Raw genomic sequence first — 23,249 nt, 5'->3', positions numbered from 1 at the left:
GATTGAGAGGCAATGTTTTCAAACATGAACATAAATGCAATGAACAGCTGCATTTTATGCTCTGACAAAGACCATAAGACTGTGATGTGATGATTAACTTTACATAATGAATCAAGTTTTCTACTTTCCTCCCTAACTGTAATAGGAATACAATTTGGGAGACTTCAGCACCCAACTGAGACCCCAATCCCCTCAGCACAGACTGGAGGAAAAAAACTGAGAAACCACATAAATATTCCAGACTTTTATTTTAAGAATAAATCCCGTAGCCATCCGTATTTTTTACAAGACAAAAAATAATTCTAAAAAAACTAAGATTTGTCTCGTTTTAAAATAATTTGTTCTTTTAAAACCACACAAAAATAAAAACAAGTACATTTTTTTACATTAAAAAATGTAACTGTACACAGGACATACCTTTTTGTATTGCAAATGTAACATCCCATGTACCACCCTGATACTGTACAACATCAGTGATCTACATTAAGATGTGTATTTTCCACTCCAACGTACTGATCAATTATTTCTTCAATTCTGAAGAAAATTGACAAGAAAAAAAAAAGCTAATCTGTTAAGGAGGTCAATATTACTGAATCTTCCAATGGGACACTTCTGTCATGTGCCTTTCTGAAATGGAATGCTTTGTCGTCAGCCCTGAGGATCTAGAACGTTCAGGGGCATTCCTACAGCAGTCCCATTCACTTTGCTGCTGCCACTTATCACAGTCTCAGCAGTGCTTGCAGAAATTAACTGGCTGAGAAGCGGGTGGTTAAGGTACCTGAAGGAAAATGAATGTTATTCCCTAAAGATCCTTAAGTTTTAAAGTAATATCCAGTTTTAGAAATGGGTGAAATTTAACACGATAGTTTTCTATGAAACAAAAGCTTCATATTAAACAACCGGATGAGATAAGCATGCACCTGGCTGGCAAGGATTGGGGTTGAATGACACAAAATTCTGTTTTGCTAATATTTTGCTGTGGCAGGCTTTATTTGTCTCTATGGCTCCACGGACATGTAAGAACACATTTTTCTTCATCAGACTGAAGGAGGTTTTGCAGTCGACCCCCCACAGCTACTGGGCTTGCATCCCTGCTGCTTCAGGCATTCAGTATATCTGCTGTACAGTTTACCAGCTTGTTCAGATTCTTTGATTACAAAGGACTCTTAAAAAAAAAAAAAAAAAAAAACTCAAGAAGATAGTAACAAAATAAGTTAGGTTTTAAAAACCTCAGGACACGATTAGATATGTCACAGCGACATCAGGAACAGTTTTAACGTGTAATGTCGCGAAAATTAAATAAAGTGAGAAATCATCTAGGTCACTACCCTGTTTGTTAGGAAATCCCCTGAACCCAGAAACAGAGCAACCAGAACCCTACCAATGAGAAATGGGGTACCCAGCCCCTTATTAAAAATTAAATAATTCTAAAACTCAAATCATATATACATACGCATTTATTCTAGAAACAAAAGCTGTCAGTTATACTTGCTCTGGAGTCCTTAACCAATTGTCAGGCGATGTCGTTTTTAACATGATCATTACAGGGGTGGGCAGAATTATGCATTTCAAAATGCTGCCCTATGCAGACCAGTATTCACAGTACATCAATAAAGACCTGGCCACACCCATCAGCTTGGCACGGGACCATGTTCAACAGCCCTGTCTCCTTCAACCACCACCTGCACTCTACATACATGTATGATTAAGGTCACTACAAGCAAACTCCCCCCAGTAACACCAGTACTACTCACTTTCTACCAGCTACAAACTGTCCAATTCACTGCCAAAATTTCTCATTCAAAAACTATATATTTAGATGACCTGAACTTCAACCTATGCAGAACAAAGACCCTAACGGGGGCAAAATCTGTGTGTTTATATAACTGCAAGTGAGGCTTAATTCTTAGGGATCATTTAGACACTAATGTCCTGAGCTTGTTGTAGGGAAAAGATGATAACGTGGCCCAATCTGGAAGACTTACTAGATGCTGTAGTCTGGAAAATGTTTGATAATAAACAAAAATTAGGCATTTCCTGACATGACGCAAGTTTCCAATCTAATAAATAATTGATAATAGAACAGATTTGTTGATGCAGACCATTTGTATTAATGTACACCTGTACATAATGCGACACTGAATACAATATAGTGCCATTTTTGCCTATAACAGGTAATTTTAAGATTTGGCTGCACCTTGTAACTGAATCTCAGTTAACCACCAATGTCCCTCATCTGGCAATTACCAGTGTTCCCAAAAAAATAATAATAAAAATCCAGTTTTCCTTTTTTTGTATAGCGCTGCTGCAGTTGGACACCCAATGCCAGCCTCTGCTCTGCAAACAGCAGGTTTTTGTTTTTAAATTTAGTGACGGCCACTTTCCAACTCTGATAATTAAATACATAACTTTCAGCATTCCGCTAGTGTTTGTATGCGTGTGTGGGTGGGGGGGTAACAGCCACATGCCTGTGGTGCCATTTAAACTTCCTGTAGGCTGTATGGCAAGAGGCCGTAAATGGGGACAAGCCAATCTAGCTCTACAATGGACCGGTATCCCAAACAGAAAGTATGCCAGCGTTGTGCTCTCTGCTACCTGGCACAGGTTTCAGGCCCCCTTTGATCCTCACCAGAATATGTAGTTAGAAGACAAATGGATGGATCCAAAAATAAGAATGGATGGAAAAAAGCCAATCGTCTGTTTTTAATTAATTTAAATGGCACAGATTTAGGCCATCAGTAAGTCACAGATTGTATTGCTGAAAAAAATAACTAGGCCTCTGACAAACATTATTAAAATGTAAATGAGCAGCAGCTGAAAGATGTCTTCAGCGAATACATGTGTGCTTGATTCAGACATTAAAGCGGCAACAGTGAGGGAGAGTTGAAGCAAAATATACAAATGGACTTATTTAGATACCTTATTAAATGTGCCACTTACAGTGAATGAACCTGCATTGTGTTGCATAGCATTGAGCAGAGTCAGTAATGCGCAAATAAAGTAAGCTGTACTTTTCTGAGGCAATACAAGTTCTACAAATTGGCTAAAAGAAGGTTTACTAAGCAACCTACCACTTCTCTCCATTAAATCAAAGCAAACTAACACCACATTAAGGCATCCTATTTGTAACTCCAGACATCTACATGGCTAGAAACTTTGGGATTGACGCCTCCACCCTCACCGGCATGGTCATAGAAACAGAAACAGGTCCTCTCTCCAGGTTAATCCCTGAAGTCCACAGTGATAACAAAAAGTGAGCCTCTTACACGCAGACACAACCACACAGTTCAAGTACATATACAGAGCTGCAGCCAGCCTACCCAGCACACCGGAGCCAGTACACCCCAATCCTCTTTTAAATCTCCCCCCACCCTAGAGGAAGCAGTGTCTCAGTATTCAGCCTACAGGGAGGCATGCAAGGGCTTAACTTATCTAACTATACAACCGAAAATGCAGAAAAGGAGAAAAACCAAAACCTGATCTTCTGTAAGCACATTTTACACCCAACAGGATGTCTCCTAGCTTCAAGTTCCTTAAAGATAGGCACTATTTCAGTAAACTAAACCATGGTGATTTACTGTGTGAAGCAGCTTTGTTTCTGGCTGTTCCTTAACCCAAAATTTATTCTAGCCCATGGATGGTTTTATTTCGAGTAAAGGCAAGTCCACAAAACCTATCCTTCTCTGGATTGTGGCTGCTTGTTGTTTCAATAGCAGCTTTTTTCAAAGGATTAACCGTCCTTTTAGGCGATGACTACTGTAAGTCTAAACACCAACCAATTTTATTTTTAGCCAATATGTCTAAAAAGGCTGAATAGAGGATGCGGATACTCTAACAGTCGCAGGTCTCCAGCTGTGCAATCTTATCTCCAGCATATGTTGTTACATCTAAATTTCCTAAAATCTAGCAACCCTTACAGTTTATTCTAAAAATTAGTCTACAAACACAGGTTATCTTCTCCGATTTTTTATGCTAAGGGAATACCATGAAGGAGTCAGTCTAGCTCTTGGAGAGGCAAGAATTTACAGGGACCTAATTGCTGAGTTAGGAAAGTCCTTTTGAATATTTCAAATAACTTTGGGATAGGAATGCAGATGATAATTCATTGCCATTCAGGTGTCTGCTTGTGGCTTTGCAGTTGAGCCAGTCTGGACCATCTTTGCGTTCCCTCCCTGTCTTGGTTTCAGCTGATATTTTCTACATATTGGGGTTGCAGTCATGGGCAGTCGTGGCTGGTTATGTTGGGACTCCTCCAGCCCCTGCCACCCCCGGAACTGAACAGCAGAGCAGCAGGTCTGGGGATGAGCGCCCCCCCCCCCCTGAATAGCGATCAGCAGCGTCACAGTGGCATCAGCCGCGTGGCGTGGAACAGGAGAGGGTTCAGATCCTCTGCATGAACCGCACGGTGCAAAGAGGGTTCCGACGCACTCCGCTCAATCTTTGGCATCAGGTCCTGAACTTGCTCAATACCGACCAGGATCTGTGGAGCGAAGCCAACAAACTGATGAGAATGAGGCTCTGTCATGACGAGGCCACTTACGGGAATTCATTAAGTGGATTATGCTCAGATAGACAGTAGGAATTATACCAGCCAGTTTGGGTACAGCTAATATTGGGATGTATTCATGTCATAGCGTGCAAGTTTTAGCAAAGTGATGTTGACTAGCTCAGTGGTTCTCAAACTGGGGGCCACCAGATGGCGCTAGAGGGGCCACATCGAAATTGTAGAATCTAAAAAAAAAAAATTACCTGTATGTTAGAGATGCGCGGATCAGCTAAAATGTCACCCGAATCCCCGGCTTTAAACAAATCATCCACCCGCCACCCGCTCGCACCTATAATTTTCTCTGATATAGATATCCGCACCCGCTTCTTCGTTTTTAACAGCAGATTCAGTGACTTTAGAGCTAATCTGCGCATCTCTGATAGTAAAATAATACGCGTATCGTATGCTGCATTAAATGAACATTTATTCATAAAACAAATTTTGTCTTTGGCCAGATTAACCAACATTTTCTCAATAAAATACAGTCTTTAGCCTACTCCATTCAGACTTTAATGGGAATATCACCGTTTCTGTCGCTGCAACACATAAACACACAATGACTGGATAACGGCAAATTTATTAGCCCTATCTATTCAAATAATACAGAATATTATGCTTTCCAAATAGATATTAAAAAAAGAGAGAACAATTAAGAACTTTTTCCCCCCAAAAAAAACTCGTAGGCACTTATACAGACGATAGGTAACAGGCGATAGGCACTTCGCTAAACCACTCCCACACAGCACTTTTCTTTCCTTCCTTTTGTTTTGGTTTTAATTCTCCCTTTTTTAGTCTCTCTCGGATCTGTTTCGCCTCCATTTCTGCTTTAAGAAATGGACCCCCCTCCTCCCGCCACGCATATATTTTTTTGAGACGAGAGCGCAAATTAGCGACTGTCTGCCTGATGAAAAATGCATTTAAAACATGTTCGTATTTTAGAGAATGTAGTTGATATTTGCATCATTAATGATTGATCTCATCCACCCGCGACCCACCCGCAATTAATTAAAATGTATTTTTTTATTACCCGACCCACCCAACCCGCGGATTATCCGCAGCGCTCACGGATATAACCGCCATCCGCGCATCGCTACTATATGTAAATCAAGCTTGTCAACCTATGTAAAATATAATGTATTTAAAAAAAAATAGAAGTATAAAAAAAATGTAAATATAAATTTTACGTAGCACACTACGCTGCTATGGACATCATAAATTACTGTTCAGTATTCAGTAGCCTACTTTTGTTGCACTTTTCAGACAATGTTAGTTTTACTGTCAAAACTGTTTTAATACAATGTTATATTTTGTGAAATGTAAATTTAACAAACCAGAGAAATAAAGACTACAAACAGAATCTAAAATCTAAAATTAAGTAAAATTGTAAGTTTGAGGATGTTTTGTGTCATGATTTTTTTTTTGAGGAGGGGGGCCACAAAAGGATTCACCCTACACAAGGGGGCCTCCTGCTGAAAAAGTTTGAGAACCACTGGACTAGCTATAAAGACAGAGGTAAGCAGAATCCAGGCAATCTCACCTGTGGGAAAAGGGGCCTTTCATCCAATTTGAACTTCAGGCAGTCGATGATGAGTCTCTTCATGGCTTTTGGAGAGTTGCTGTACAGCTTACTAAGGTCGGGGGACAGATAGCCACGCCCCACCATGAAAATGATCTGAAAAGGGAAGATACAAGCACCTTTGTTTTTAAATACCCAACACCAGCAAGGCGGACCACTTGAGGCGGACTGAAAGGTTGTGAGTGGAATTTACCTGATCACGGTTGCTGATGTTGGAATAAGGCAGCGTGCCAGACATTAGCTCATACAGCACTACACCATACCCATAGACGTCTGACTGGAATGTGTAAGGGTTGCTGTCTTGCATACGGATAACTTCTGGGGCCTGGAAAATGAAGTCCACGACTGTTATAAACAGAATCACTTACAAAAGCAGCCACGGTTATGAAATTTTACTATTGCCATCCCTGCTTGAAATATACATCAAATCGTTAGGAAGTAACAAGGCAGCACTAAAAAAACACTCTGGACAAACAGTTTGACCCAAATGTCAGTGATGCCAAACAGGCCTCCTGAGCTACTCTGGAATTTCCAGTGTTACCTACCATCCAAAGAATTGATCCACTGGGCTGCTCCACCTGCTGGGACCCACTCCAGCGTGACTTGACCGTTGCCAACCCAAAGTCCCCAATCTTAACCGTCCAGCCCTCATGGAGAAAGATATCTGAGAGTTGAAGTCAAGGAGCATACAAGTGGTCCCTGGTGGTACAGGACTAGGTAGGAGTGACAGATGCAGATGACCAGCTCCATCCCTTCACCAGGATGGTAACCAAGCAGAAAATAATCTACTTTGTGAACAAATGAACGGTTTCACCATGATGCATCTCCATTAAGAGGGTTTTTGGATTTGTTACTAGACCAGGACAAAAAACATTCAGTCATTAAAAAGTCAATGTACAAAACAGAACTGCATCTCTATGTGGCAGCTACTTAGACAACACAAAAGTAAATGTTAACTAGAAGGATACTGTTTGATTTTAGATCTCTGTGGATGATATTCTTAGCGTGAAGGTAGCTGGAATTAGAAATAAATAAATCTTAAGGCTTGGACCTGCAATCACCTCCAGTGCCTTCAGTTCCATCACAATATACTTTGTGTATTAGGATGAGCACAACAGAAAGAAGTTCACAAAAAGGGACCAGGCTACTGCTCCATAAATATCCTAAGATACACAATGCATACAAACCACATCTGTGTACATGGATGTATTCAAATGCAATACAACATATGAGTGCTCTGTGTGTGTGTGTGTGTGTGTGCGCGCGAGTGATAAAAAGCCTGAAATGTGATAAAAGCCTGAAATGTTTTACCTTGTGGGGACATTTTTTCACTCCCCACAAGGATCACCTGTGAATGCAATAAAAAAAAAAAATCTTGTATTTTGTTTGGTTACTTATGGTTAAGGTTAGTGCTGGGTAGGGGTTAAGGTTGTCATACAGTAAGCCCTCGTGCATTTGCGCTTCGTGATTCGCGAATTCACACATCCGCGAAAATTTAATTGGAACCGAACTTATATGCATCCGCGATTTTTCTGAACAACTAATTTTCATAGTAATTTATAAGTTTTCATGCCTTTAAGTGTAAACTTGGTAAGAAAAATTTAGTTAATGAAGATTCTACTGTATTATATAATATAAATCAGTTAAAAAATCCCTTAAAAAATGTGGCTCTCTTATGGAAACGTTCCTTTTTATGTACATACTGTACTGTACCTTTACAAGATGTGAATCCCATTCGCAAAGTTTATTCCCTTTGGAACTGTCATGACCTGTTCGTCTGATTCTCCTGTGTGCCACGCCCCCTCATCTACCTCATGTAGAATCCCCGTGTGATCAGCTGTATCGAGTTGCTGTCATTAGTACTGAGTATTTCAGTCTACGTTTAAGTATGTTTCCCAAGTGTGGTTACTATCGTCATTTTGAGTTTGCTAGCTGTTCCGTTGTCCTGCTTGTCTTTACCTTTTGATTAAACCCCGTGTTCCCCGATTCCTTGCGTCCTGTCCCTGCTTCCCCAGTCCGTGCCCCAGCAATACATGACAGGAACGCTAATGGTTACATAAATATTAGAAAATAGTAAATTAACTATCTTGTAATGGTACGTACATGTTAACGTAAATTCAACGCACAAAAATTATAAATTTAATTGAAAGGTGCTAATGTTTATGTATATAGCAAATGCATCCCGTGATTTCCTCTCGAGACGAATTTGCTATAAACACTGAAAGGGTTCATTTACTCATTTTACCCTACTGTGAATGCAAAAGAAAACGGCAGTCAATGCCATGTTCTATGAATTAGTAGGGGTAACATTAGTATACTGTACTGTAAATGTGCTAGTGTGACAAATATCCGTTAGGCAATACTGTACTCAATTTTTACTAGTGCTGTCAAATGATTAAAATTTTTAATCAGATTAATCACAGGGTTCCTGTGGATTAATTTTGATTAATCATGATTAAATATCATTCATTTTTAATCTATATTAATCACATTTAATTTTGCATGAGCAAACAGACTCAAGAAAAAAGGGAATATATATGCACTTAACATGTTTATTATTTATCTTGAACATGAGTCGGATGCATTCCATCTGTCACAGAAGTGCAATACCATGGACCCATATCAAAAAGCAAGATTTTTTGCTTAGCCGGACAACTTGTCGGATTTTAGGTACCTCAGTTTAAATGGTCTTTATCTTCGTTCGTTTACAATTGGCACGAACTACCGTAAACCCGACAAATAATCCAACTAATCATGAAGTCCAATTCTAGCCCGGTTAATTGCCATTGTTAGCAATATCAGTTGATAACACATTACGTGCGGTGCTTTACATATAAAACTCCGTAGCAACACATCCACAGATAAGTTGGACGGTATAGCGTGTGCGAACTATTTAATGAGCCACAAATGAGAAGTAGTGCTTAAACAGTATAAGACTACAACTTTCCCTTCTGTTGATAAAGGGCACAGCAATCTTGGATTCTGAACTCGGGATCCTCTGTGCTGCTCCGAGATATTTCTCGGATGTCCGAGAAACGGGAGCGCATGTAGTCACTTCCGGCTTCAAAACTCCGGAATCCGACTCGGAATACAAGTTCCAAGGGGAAATGGAACGCACTAAAACTACCCGAAATGAGTTGACAGAGACATTTCAGTGATTTTTAATCATTCTGCGCTGCAGATGGGTTAATTGCGTTAAAAATTTTAATCAGATTAATCATGATGATGGATTAATCTGCGTTAACCCGTTAATTTTGACAGCCCTAATTTTTACATCAAACGTTTGATTTTTAGAAATGTAATGTATTAAGCTAACTTTTAAATGAAATTAAAGTGTTTTGGGAGCATATTTAGGATTTAAACTATAGAAATAAGCACATATTACCATTTTTAGTGACTCTACCAAACATCCGTGAATCTTCCTCATCACGTAACATCGTAAATGTCCGAGGTCTTACTGTTGTTGGGAGTTTTGTCCATAGAAATGAATGAAGAGTCCCCATAAATAAACAAATACATGGACTGTGTATGTGTGTGCTTGTGTGTACGTGGGTGCACACGTGATAGAGGGTAGTCCGTCTTACTCCATGCCCTGGGCTGTCTGCCGTGCCACATCGATGCGTCGCATAGTGTCGAACTTGGTTTCTGTGACGTGCAGGTGCCGGTAGAGGCTGCTGCCCTCACACCACTGCGTGATGATGGCAAACTTGGGCTTCGTCATGAAGCCCATGAAGAGTAAGATGTTGACGTGACGCGTCTTCCTGGAAGGAGAAGAACAAAGTCAAAAATCGAGTCTCCCACTACGCATTGTGTCTCCCGCCCCGAGTAATTGCCAGCAGCCAATACAACAGTATTGCTGGCCCACAACCCGGCTAACATATCGCTGAAAGCAACCACCAGGGCCACTGCTAGAGCTTTTGGGCCCCATGAAAGTGCATCATACTGGGTCCCCAACCCAGACTAATCTAGTCATGCTGCATCATCCCCTGGCAACCACTTATACACGTGACACGTGAGCTGGGCTGACCTGAGCACCTGCATCTCATTTTTGAAAGCCTGCAGCTGCTCTGGCGTGGGGTCCGTCACCTTCAGGATCTTCACAGCCACATCCCCATGCCACTTGCCCTTGAAGACGGTCCCGAAAGACCCGGTGCCAATGCGCTTCAGAATGGTGACCTCACTTGAGTGCACCTCCCAGTAGTAGCTTGAGTCCCGATTTCCACCACGGTGCTGGAACACATTTCCATTCACCAAAGCATGGACACCTCCAGTTCAGATGTCAAAATATGTGAGAGTTAATCAGTAGCACTTGATTACGTTAGAACCTGATACTGAAGTTCTGTTACAAGCAGAAGAAACCCACAAAGGTGAACCAGGGTGCCAGCAAACAGCTGTAATTCTTAAACCAGCTCACCACTTTCTTTTTGTCATCTGAGGAGGAGGACTTTCGCTCCTTGGTCTCTGAAGGAGACTTGGGAGGCCGTTTCCCAGGCGAACCAACAGAAGGAGGACTGGTGGAAGGTTTACACAAAGTCTCCAATCCTGGAATCAGGGTAGCAAACACAAACAAAACTTTGACTGGAATGGGGGAAAAGACTGAGAGACTCTTCAATTATGGGATTACAGCTTGAATCAAACCTCAGCAGAATAATAAACTCAGAAGAGGTGCAGTCATGCAAGTTTTATTCATGAAAAATGTAAAAAAGTAAAAAAAATAATCAAATACTCACCTATTGAGTTGTTTTTAATTAGTGCTTCCTACAGACAAAAAGGCAATGTTTGCATTTTAGGTATCTAAATATAAAACCAATTATAATCAAAAATAAGGAAAAATACATCTTACTGCAAAATACAGGAAACCTTCAGAAAATTCTTTTGAATTGCATCGGTAGATACACCGTGTTACAGTCTCAAATTCTCCGCCCAGATGAAATTGAGCAAAAAGCTGAACCATAAGGTTAATGAACCAACAAGCACCAAAGTTCACCTCGATAACTCCAGGCCCTACTGTGCTGAACATGTGGACATTGGGAGTTGATGTGGACCGGTGCCGCTGAAGGGACTGGCTGCCAGAGTCATGGGCGGGGAAGTGGAATGGTGAAGAGGGTGACAGCAGCCCCCCCCTGAGAGAAAAGTGGGAGAATGGTACAGATGAATGGTTTCTACCATGAATCAGATTAAAAGATCAGTGCACACAGGATTCACATTAAAGGACTTGTATTATTGTATTAAGCGTCATCAAATCAACCACTGCATGTTGAAAAAAATGTATCCAGGTAATTTAAACAGTTTTTTTTTTTTTTTTTACATAAGTACACTAAAGATAAGTCACAATGCTATCATGAATTGGCACATTTGAATCACAACACACTATATGGTTACACGTGCAAAAAAAAGTTCATAAAACCACTCGGGTAACATTCTTTATACAGACCCTAGGTTACTGTTCCAAGTTGGTCTTAGTCCAATTTGTAGGTAAGTCAGATCAATAAATAATAATAAACGTAACTATATACGGTACTGTACAGTACCTCAAGCCGAGGTAGCACTGAAGCAGTGTAATGTTTTCATAAGTGTCACTAAGCCAGGGGTGGGCAATCTTATCCGCAAAGGGCCGGTGTGTATATAGGTTTTTGGCATAATCTGTAGGTCGATCAGCTGTTCAAACCCAGGTATGAGTACTCTTCAGCCAATCAGTCCTCTAATTAGTAATCTAATTAGGGAGTTGCAGCGAAAACCCGCATACACACCAGCCCTTTGCGGATAATATTGGCCACCCCTGCACTAAGCAGTGCATGCCTTCGTTATTACAAACCATTGTCATTGACTCAAATTTTTTATATAATAGGCTTTATGGCAGCCTGTTCGTAAGTACAGCATTCGCTTGAACACATGCATTGCAATATTCGGTAGCCTAAGAACTACAAAAACTAGTTTTAATTGTGGTTTTCACAAAATAGACTGAAAAATCCAACAGTAGAAGGATGAACATCTTTTCATATACCAGAAAGAACTTACTTAGGCTCTGGGGATATGTCTGGTATGAGTGTGATTTGAGGATACTCATCTAGGCCTGTATTGGGTAATCTGTCCAAAAGAAAGACCACGGTCTGTTAGTCGCCTGTCAGTGCAAACAGCAGGGAACCCACAGAGATTCAGGGCATACACAAACCCTTCACTCACACATGGTGTGTGTGATAAAGCACTCACATCTTGTTCATTGTGTCCATGTCCACACACACTGTGGGCACCTTGCTGCTGCAGTGCTGATGGAACTTGTACCCACAGGTCTGACAGCGGAAGCCATTAAAGAGGAATTTGTGGCAGAAATCACAGTAGGCCAGCTTCAGGAAGGTCTTACGCACCTGTGAACAGTAATTGGAACAGCCAATTGGTGAGTGACCTGACAGTGACATCTCCTCTCTAATGGTTGCAGTGATATAGGCAAATTCAGAGTATTGAGTAAGGGACACCCTGCCGGTCCATTGAAGAATAGGGACAATTTAAGTTACCAATAAACCAACTAGGGGCAGCGTGGTGGCGCAGTGGTTAGTGGTTTGCTGCCTCACAGCAAGAAGGTCCTGGGTTCGGTCCCAGGGGCTTCCTGTGTGGAGTTCGCACGCTCTCCCCGTTTTCACTGGGGGCTCTGGTTTCCTCCCACGGTCCAAAAGCATGCAGGATAGGTTGATTGGTGAGTCTAAATTGGCCCTGTAGTTGTGTGAGTGTGTGCGCCCTGCGGTGTGTTTGCGACAGCCCAGGGTTGGTTCCTGCCTGCGCCCATTGTTTCCAGGATAGGCTCTGGTACCCCCCACAACCGCAGTTGGGATTCAGCGGTTTCAGGAAATGGATGGATGGACCAACTAGCGCAAACATGGGACAACACAAGACTCTGAGATTAAACTAATACTGAATGAATGATACCAGCTCTACCTGTACCCTATAAATGTTTACCCAAAATGGTTTTATTAAAAGAAAAAAAAGGTTGATTTTACAAGGGAGAGACATGGGTAAATTCCCATGGCAAGATCACTCACAAAGTTGTGCATGGTAAGGGGGACGTCATCCAAGATCTCCACAAGCAGCTCCTCCCCAACAAGCGGCGTAATGTCCGTGCTCCAGTCAGTCAGTCTTTTGTGACTGGGACAGACATACATATGATGGTCACTGTGTGTATTTTCTGCACATCCACAACACATTTTTCTGCTAGAGTGACTAAGCTCATGTTAAGTTATACTGCTTAAGATGGTGTGGACGACTGGTTATTGAAGCATTGGAACTGGGGTTGAGAAAGCTGGCCTTGATCCTTTGCAACTCATAAAAATTTCTATTTGACATTTACATGAGATCTGCCAGTATCAGCACTAATGGCCTATACATACATTTCTCAGATTAGCTAATTTCAAAATTTCTCACACACACCAACATAGACATAGACAAGTTTCATTTATGTTTAAATACAAAACGATACAGATACATCAGGAAACACTAGCACCGCAAACCAGTCCTGATGAGAAATGTTTTGCATCTTTCTGCAACTTTAAGCAACAGAGCAGAGTAGAACAAAGCACTTACCCCTCAAGAAGACGAAAAACAGCACAGCAGTCCTGGCTGAGTCCTCGCACTTTCAGAGCTTTGTCCAGGCTGTCTCGGACTGTCTGCCCAGGCCGAACATTCACCTGGAGATACAGAAGGTTGACCCGCCATTAAAGAGGTCATTCTACTGCTAAACACAAGACAATCTAAAGTTAAAGAACTCAGACTGTCATTGCATACAAGACAGCAATCTGTTACTAGAAGCAAACTTCTGAAACTGTAAAAAGAAGTAGGTAGGCTCTTTACATAAACTGCACCTTCATAATGCCTTTAAAATGCACTTATAAAACAGTCATAAGCAGCCTGCACATATATCTTAACCTAACATACCTCAACAGCTTTACTGTACATTAATAAAGAATATAACCAGCATTATAATCAGGGATGCACATAACTGGTATGCAAGTGCATATTCACCTTTAAGAACGATTTGTGCGACAATCAATTGTTTGTAAAAGCGCGAATGCATACCTATGTGCATTTGCGCTGCTATGACAAGAAAATACCTTGCATTTTAACCCGTATACTGCAAATGAAGTCGAGTGACCATATGAAGATTAAAATACAGTACCGTTCTTAAAGCTGAATGCGTACTTGCGTACCAGTTATGTTCACCCCTCATTATAATCCTATAATTGTATATTTGTTATTAATGTATAGTAAACCTGTTAAGATACTGAATGTTCAATGAATGCATAATAAATGCATTAGGATGTAGTTAACGTAAAACGTTACCAAGAAGTTAGACCAAATAATACTAGAAATGTAAAACTAAGCATGTTTCCTGTCATCAATAGAAAGGCATTTTGAAATCTATTGCATTAATATTCTCAGTATTTATTCCCAAATTACATGAATCTGCAGAAAGACTGCAATGTTCTTGTAACACCACAGCATAAGTTAAAATTACTGTTAAAATCAGACCAATTAAGGTCAACTATCATGATGTGTGTTCTTAATATGCTTCATGAATATTAGACCTGTAACTAATATAAGCATTGCAAAACCAGGGCCTGCAGCCAGAATATTGGGCACATTAAGTCTAAGATGGGCGACCCGACAGCAGCCACCTACCACAGTGCGCTGCTTATTAGGGAGGTAGACACGAATGGTACCACCACCACGGGGCATGTCCTCCGGGCTGGTCTCCACGGAGGAGGAGCAAGAGGAGGAAGACGACATGGTGGGAGGCAAAAGGAGTGGAGGGGGGTGTGCTGACAAACTCAAGCCACTGGACAGCTTCATTCAATGGGGGCACAGACACAGAGCCTCACCTGGAACCTGAGACACACTAATTAGAGTAAGGCACATAAGGCAAAGCAATACCGGTCACCATTTTAAAGGGAATTATCAGCATTAAATATCGGCTCATTTTTAACCATTGTGCAATACCGATGGGATGTTGGCAAAAAATGGTATATTCAGTACACCCCAGATGGTTCAATACACACACGTGAACAGTATTACGATATTTTCCTATTTGTATTGGCACAAATATATATTTTTGTTAAATACATTTATTTTGCATTATAAAGATAAGATTTGGTAGCAGTGGCCTGACATGCTTCTCTTTTTATAGAAGAACCTCACCATAAAGTAAGGCATCAACTTGTTTGAAACTGTTTTTACATTTAATATTTCCTATAGAAATATGTATCCTGTTATATATAACAAAGAAGGTAAATCACTTCCAGGTTGTCAAAGCTTAGACAGAATAGTAACAGAATGCTTAGACGGGTAGCTGACTTAATGCTACACTTTATGATTTTTTTTATTTAATATTGCCTGTACAGGTAATGTACATACTTGGTACACTGTTAATTTAAAATTGATAACCTGTAGGTGCGTTGTCTAAGTGAAGAAGCACTTCAAATGCTCAACAGAGTGGCTTTCAAAGTGTACAATGAGGGAGGAGGGGCATTATTATAATTACACACATATGCACCAATGCACACATTATAGAAAATGTAGGCATACTGGTGCTCCAATCAGTTAGGTAGAAAAAAAAACCCCACTACCAGCAGCTGCCACAGAGACCACGGAGAAAGCACTTCCTAGTCTCACATGATAAAACATTCATCCAGGCAGTCTAGGGGGTGCACAGTCTAGTTGGCTGTACTGCTCTGCCTAGTGTTGTATTACTCGAGACCAGTTTTGGTCTCAAGACCACATTTTTGTGGTCCTGTGTCCTGTACTACGAAGCGGGGTTACTGGCTTATCGGGGTAACTTGTCGGATTTAAGGTACCACAGTTTAAATGGACTTCATATTCGTTCACTTACATTTTGCCCAGACTACCTTAAATCCGACAACCCCAATAAGCCAGTAACCCCGCTTCGTAGTACAGGCCACTGGTCTTGGCTTGGAATCGACTTTATTTTGACTCAGTCTTAACTTGGTCTCGGACATAGAAAATGCAAAATGTGTTGATTTTCTGCACCCAGTTACCTCAGACTTGTAACTTTGGACAAGTATAATGCACAGACATGAGTCGTAGATCTTTGCAATCGAGAGAACTTACTCGACCTGGTCATCTAAGTTGCAGCTCTGTGCACTAAAATTTTCCAGAGTAATCCTGTGTGTAATGAGGCATATATTTTAAACATTTTCCATAAAAAAGTACTCTAATAATTCATAAAATATTGATATTATCCACATTAGACAGAAAACAAAGCGCATATCCACTTCCGCAATGATCCACGCACGACCCTTCTAGGAAAAAAAATACTGGTAACACTTTATTTAAAAGCAGTGATTATACTGCATTATACTATAATCATAAAGTATAATACACATGGCTATAAGTATTCGTAAAAAGGCATAACATTATAGTCATGTGTATTAGGCATTATGAATGCTCTGTGAAGGTCTCATCTATAATGCACAATAAATACCTTCATAATGCAGCACAAAACATCCTTAGTTGTTATACTGACCATTATTATGCATTATGAAGACATTCATAGTGCATTATGGATGAGACCTTCACAGAGCATTCGTAATGCATGAGAAACATGGCATAATGTGTCATGCCTTTTCATAAATATTTATAGCCATATCAATAATACTTTATGAATGCTAATGAAAACTAATTAAATGTTAGTGAATGATTTATAAGAACAGCAATTAGGCTTCAAAGAAAGTGTTACCAAAATACTTATAATTTATTTATTATAAGCCTATAAAGAAAGGGATAGAAAAACACAAAAAAATGGGCTGGGGTTTTACTTTATATTTTCACAATATTTATTCTTTATTGTACATGTATGTTTGATGTTGCGCTCTGTCAAAACAGTTAAAATAGAATGCACCTATTGTGTCACTGGAACACCTCCCACATGTAAATGCAATGACGTGTTACAGCGTTGGTTTGTTGTTTGGGGCTAAAATGATGACTAAAAGTTTCATTCTCGAATTTAACTTTACCAATCATAGCGTACATAGGTGGAAAAACGATGACAATAAACATTCAGCATTAGACTCTAACAAAACAAAACCATAAAGCATATGTGGCCATCTCATGAACATACAGTAAAATCCCATTATAACGGACTTCAAGGGACCTGGCAAAACAGTCCGTTATATCCAAAGTCTGTTATATCCAGAGTTGCTGAATGGCCAGAACACAACTACAAGACACCATTTACTCATGTCACACCTCAGCAGACACACTTGTGGTTTAGATTATTATATTGCACATGTAGTAATCCAACTTCACCTGGACAGATGCGTGACTAATAATAATCACCAGCACAACACATGCCTTGTAGGTGGAGCCTGCATGTAGATTACAGTTAAAAGTGGCTCAGGGGACCAAATTATTTGTCCATTATAAGCGAAAATCCATTATATGTGAGTCCGCTATGTTCAATGCTTTTTCTACATGTTCTTAAAGGTGCACGGCCGCACGCAAGACCTCGTCCGTTATAGACGATATTCCATTTTAAGCGAGTCCACTATAACAGGGTTTTACTGTACAATATAATAAGCCTAAAAACAAAGGGATGGAAAAAACGCTCAAAAATGGATTGGGTTCAAAGGGTTAACACTGTACTGTGATTGAAGCAAGATGTTTTACACCAAAAGTTCAAATGCAATCAATAAAAAGTGTGTCTAATTTAATAAAATCGTACAGAACATTTGTACAGAAGCATTTATATTGCCTTCTGCAAAAAAAACGGTCGCAAAATAAAATATCTAGTCACATTTTATAAAATATCTAGTGACCATTTTAGTCGCCATCTGGAGCTCATCGGAGATTATTCGACGTTGACTCGACTTTCACGACATAACGGTCAACTTGAGATTTAATTCATTCATGGAACCCCTATAACGGACAGAAGCTAGAAAGCCTCCATAGAGCAAATCATGCTGAGGGCCACTAGGCTGGGTCTTTCAGCATCATCTTCTTTCAAAACATACTTCAGAACAGTACTGAACTTTAATATCAGCAAGGGCCAATTAGCTTTAAATATAGGGTCAGTCTCCAGGTTACAAACGAGATGCATTCCCTGAGTCTGTCTATAAGCTGAATTTGTAGGTAAGTTGGATAAATAACTCAGTACATCAAAAATATTATATAGTAATAATAAAACTACATACAGTACTGTACGTTGAGCTGACAAATCTCTGAAGCTGTGCAATGTATTCACAAGCATCACAAAGTAATGTGCACGCTCATTACGACAAACTATTGTATTGAACCCAAATTTATAATATAACAGGCTTTATGGCAGTCTGATCATAAATATGAATTGTCCCTAATTTAGACAGACATTCTTAATTCTCTGGGGACTGACTGTACCTAGAGCTGGGCGGTATGACCAAAAATTTATATCAAAGTATTTTTCAAAGTTATACCAGTTTCATGGTACACGGCGGTATTTTGACTGGCTGTTTACCACATTTTACAGGACACATTTTTGTTTTATGCTTTTGCATTGTTCCCACATTAACTGTATTATTTTATTATTAACCATTGTGCCTATCCACTACCTTAATAACATACGGCTAATGTGTTTGTTGGCCAACTGCTTATAAATGGCTAATGTTAAGGTGTGCGCCAGCCAAGTTAACGTTTTTGATAAGTGTTTAATAGTTCAGTGTTGCTGGAACGTGAGCTTTACTGACCTCGCAAAATTTCTCATAAAGACCAGGATGTCAGTCTTTAAGATGCTTCGCCAGGTTTGACGTGCTACTTGATTTCGTTGCCACAACTTTGTAGCACTATTTGCATAGAGGCTTATCGACATCCTTAGCCTACGCTCGTCTGCAAAATACTTCCAAACGGCACTTTTGTGTGTTTTTTTTTTTTTTTTTTTTTTTACTAAAGCAGCTTGCGAAGTGTCTTCAACTGCAGCATATGCCATGTTCGGCAACTCAGTATGTGTGTGTTAACCAGCGTGAATGCGTTCGGCGGCTATTGAGAGGAGAGGAGGGGCTGCGCAAGTGTGTGCGTGCGTGTGCGTGCATGCACACCTGTGCTGTAGTGGTGCTGTGTGAAGTGTGGCGAATGAGGTGAAAACCGCACTGTTGGTATCTATAATGGTGAAAATGAGTATCTAATCAGATACTAATTTTTAATATCAATTAGTAATTGAGAACCAATTTTTGACAACCCCAGTGTCTCAATAGTTTCAACTCCAGCATCAGCTATATCTTCCGTTTCTGATCTTTCGCGGTACATTTTTAGCGATACAGCAATGAAAAAGGTCCCCCCTTAAACAGTTTCCAGCTGCGCCTCTTTCCAAACATTGTGTAGGCTATTTAAACCAGTATTGCGGTATAAGAAAAATTCACATAATAACAATAATAGAAAACGGTTTTCAGTACGAACCGGTATACAGCCCAGCACTACCTGTACCACTACCTGCCCAAAAATTATTTTTATAAAATATCTACAAAAAGTTGACAACACACCAAAATATCAATCTAGTGGGTTCACATTACCAACCCTTTAAAAACACACACACACAGAACCTCATAAATATGTTTAATTCATGACTATTTCAATTAATACCACATTTTCACCACAAAATCTAGTCTAGGACTTTTGTATAACTCCATAGGCACAGCCAAATTTTAGGGCATCACATTCCATTAAACAAGCCAAAGGCCTATGTTTGGAGAGCAGCAAAAAAGCAGGCTGGTTATGGAAACTGCTGGAAGCAAGAGCACAAGCCTGAGGGAACAAGCAAAACTGCCTGTGTGTCCATATCAGCACTCTCTAGGGGTAAACCTTGGCAAGATGTTCCTCTGCAATCAGCAAGACAGAAGGGCAAGTCTAAAGTGGGTTTTCCTGCATTTATAAAAGCATTCTTAAACTGCTTGTCCAGAACAGTTTACCAGTAGGATAAACAGTATAAGTATGTCCCTCCAACAAAAAAGTGCCAAGAAAAGGCACTAATTACAATCTGTTATATACAAAGGCCACTTTACATATTTACATGCTTTCCGCCATCTCTGCCTGCCATGTGACTGTCCAGGTAAGATGGCAATCCATCCGCACTTGGAGAGTCATTGCTAGAGCTGCAATTGTAACCATGGGATGCTAATTAGTCAACACTTTCGCAGAGTAACTTAGCTTCATTTATTTATGCAGGTGGACATTTCAGTGACTGATTTAGATTCAGTCCTTTGCTCCATGGAACAGGTAGCAGGGCTTCTCATGGGACCGAAAGTAACATGTTCATTACCTATGTCACATACATGCCTCTCACTCCTCAAGACTCAATCTTAAAATGTATGGACATTTTTCCACCACACCAAGTACTGTAATTTTGGTACTTTCTTGAAGTACCAAAAATACAGTACCTCGAGGTGTTGGTTTTCCACTGGTGTAAAGCCTGGTACTGCTGCCAAATGACATCACAACACGAGGCAGGGTATTTTGTGATGAATTTGAAAAAATTCTTAAATGTTTAGAAAACAGTTAAAAGTTAAAAGGTGTTCTCAGAAACAATTGTAATCATTTTCATACTTGCCGTTTATATCACTCAAAGGTGGGTTTGTGAGAAATTTATGAACTTTTTGTTTTATATATACCCCAATATTTATTACAACAAAATCACATTGCTAGGACAGCACGCTATAAGTCTGTTGTATTAATATATTGAACAAAATACTTTTTAATTCCTTGTCATGCCATCCAGATCTTTTTGTTGTACATGCTCTTATGACCAAATTGCATTTTTTTCTCTTCATTTATCATTATTTTCTGTGTTTGCAATTGTTTTCAAGGTGGCGTTTGTATTGTGTTTCAGCAGCAGGCAATTTGCATAACCAAATCGACAAAGAAAGCATTTCAAGTCCCACCCCAAAGTACCGAAGTACCAAAGAAGTACCCCAGCTGGTTTGGCACTTCCAGTTCTGGAAGTTTTGGTACAACAAGAACAGTACCCCTTATTTACTAGTGCACACATAACTAATGCTCATACAAACCAGATACCACTACAGCAAATAATACACTGATACATTTGGTACCTATTTAGCAAAATTCTGGAGAAAAAAAGGCAGCTGTAGAGCAAAGACATACAAGATCACATTAGCCAAACTATGACAGAACCCACTGAGAATGAAGATTTTTATGTAAGCATATTAAAATTTTGAACTAGCTATTGTAACATTTCCATAAACAATTCAATTAGCAGGAACATAAATTTAAACGACATTTTCATTTTTATACTTCTAATTTGGAACAAGTCTGCAATAGTTAAAGAAAAAAATGATTTTCACAAGAGGAAACTGTGTGGAAATAAAGGCCAGCACAAAAAAAGTAGTTACACAACTTGTCCTGCCAAGAAGGTTTTAATAGAACATTTTCTAACATACTTTCAGGTTCTGCAAAGCTTGTCATTTTCTTTTGCCAGGATAATGTCAGGTAAGCTGGGCCCAATGCAGAGGAATTTACTATAATACCATAAAAGCCAGTCTTCAAAACCATTTGGTCTTCCATCCCAGAAGAAAAACTAATGAACATATGCAAATACATAATACAAAGACAGTATGTAACATGTTGAAAGTGGCAGGAACAGGGTCCTTTTAAGAGCAAGACACTTAAATACCTACTGAAACACCTATTCAGATAACTCATTATAACCATGGTTGTACCTCGGCCGCTTAATCCTACTCTCAAAAATGTGGTTTCTTAAAAAACACGACATCATGGGAAGTATTGGCACTGACTAGAGGTCCTCTTATGTACCCTCCCGCCAGCGCTAACATCAATGTCAAAACACTACCATTCCTACTCCACCACTTTTGCACCTGGCACAAATTGGATATGAGGAGGAAGACTAGGAGGGCCCCTCTCCGGCGCCGAAAACCCTCAGGTACGCGATCAAGGTAAATTGTGTTCCGGTAGTAAGCCGGCCAGCTACTATTAATTATACAAAAGACAACGTAATACAGTATCGACACATTATGTCCCGTCGAAGGCAGAGCAGCCACCAAGTAAGACTGTCTGCTTTCTCTAGCCGTCCACATGCCGCTTCTAGTTTGTCTCGTTACTACTCACTGATAATCGTGGCTATAACTATTTTACTAGAACAGGCAGGAAAGTAGCTACGGGTCAGAGAAACGTATGGGTTAAGCAGCAAGCCAAACAATTACTCTATCACGCATAAAACTAACTCTCTGTTAAACACACAGGACTAGCCACTAAGATAAAGAGCATACTGGAATGCTCCTTGCTAACACATGGTAAGTTAACTTGTTCTTCTTCTGAATGGTTAGCTGGTTAGCTGCCTGATTTGAGCTAAGTAAAACTAGCGAATGCCGATCGCCCTCCGGCTCACAGCGCAGCATGAGCTTAAAACCTGCGTCCTGTTACGATCTTTAATGCGAACCGGTATTGTGTACATCTGGAAAGGCTTGCTCCCTGATTGTTGTTTTCTAAATTCACGTCAGGTGTTTGTCACACTGAAACTGGCTACTGTTTCTGAGACGGAAAGGGATTAGCAGACTAGCTACTTTTACTCCCCTCCACTTTTAAAAGTTGCAGACTACAGAATAAATTATGACTCAAGTTTTAAAAGAAAGCACTTCTAACCCAGAAAGACGATAAATTAAATCCTCTGTAACAAAGAGATAATCAGATATTTTCCTTAATGTATTTTTTCTGAAAATAAACACCCACCTGCGTCGGCCATCTTGAATACTCACGAACTGAAGAACAAGGCAAGAATTTCTGTGTCGACAGAGCGGAACAAGCGCATGACGCTTCTCCATTGGTTCATTCTTGAAATGGGATTCGCTGATTGGGTAGCGAGTCCCATGAATTCTAAAATTACCTAGCTCTCTGCTAATGGAGTGGTTATTAGTTGCATGGCTGCAGCTACTACTGTCTAAAAAGAAGCCGTATAAACATTTTTCCTTTTCTTGCATATGGGAATCATTCTCGAAACTTGCTGGATAGTGAATTAGCTAAAGTTACTTGTACTCTACATATATGTGTCAGGTATTTGGGATGTTTAACAAAATCTTTAACATAATGTACTACTGAAGAAGTATTAGTAGTTTAGTATGAAAATGTGCC

General features: G+C 40.0%; 1 protein-coding gene across 2 annotated transcripts; it reads right to left on the bottom strand.

Moving 5' to 3' along the window:
* Positions 1-231: 231 nt before the first annotated feature.
* araf (A-Raf proto-oncogene, serine/threonine kinase) lies at positions 232-22,904 on the bottom strand. Of its 2 annotated transcripts, none has more exons than XM_023813428.2 (16): positions 22,851-22,904; positions 14,790-14,996; positions 13,695-13,798; positions 13,157-13,259; positions 12,333-12,487; positions 12,141-12,209; positions 11,110-11,245; positions 10,853-10,880; positions 10,537-10,664; positions 10,150-10,352; positions 9,707-9,883; positions 7,091-7,137; positions 6,668-6,786; positions 6,316-6,447; positions 6,084-6,218; positions 232-4,480 (listed from the first exon to the last, which is right to left on the bottom strand). In XM_023813428.2, the coding sequence occupies exons 2-16, from the start codon at positions 14,958-14,960 to the stop codon at positions 4,340-4,342; spliced, it is 1,848 nt and encodes a 615-aa protein (XP_023669196.2). In that variant the 5' UTR covers positions 14,961-14,996; positions 22,851-22,904; the 3' UTR covers positions 232-4,339. The 2 variants fall into 2 exon arrangements, with proteins under 2 accessions (XP_023669196.2, XP_072569095.1); XM_072712994.1 differs by having other exon boundaries at positions 14,790-15,006; positions 22,851-22,869.
* Between the last annotated feature and the right edge of the window lie 345 nt (positions 22,905-23,249).

Source organism: Paramormyrops kingsleyae, chromosome 6, assembly GCF_048594095.1.
Source record: "Paramormyrops kingsleyae isolate MSU_618 chromosome 6, PKINGS_0.4, whole genome shotgun sequence".
Lineage (NCBI taxonomy): Eukaryota > Metazoa > Chordata > Actinopteri > Osteoglossiformes > Mormyridae > Paramormyrops > Paramormyrops kingsleyae.
The sequence above is the reverse complement of the archived record's forward strand: the minus strand, read 5'-3'. Positions and strand labels throughout refer to the sequence as shown.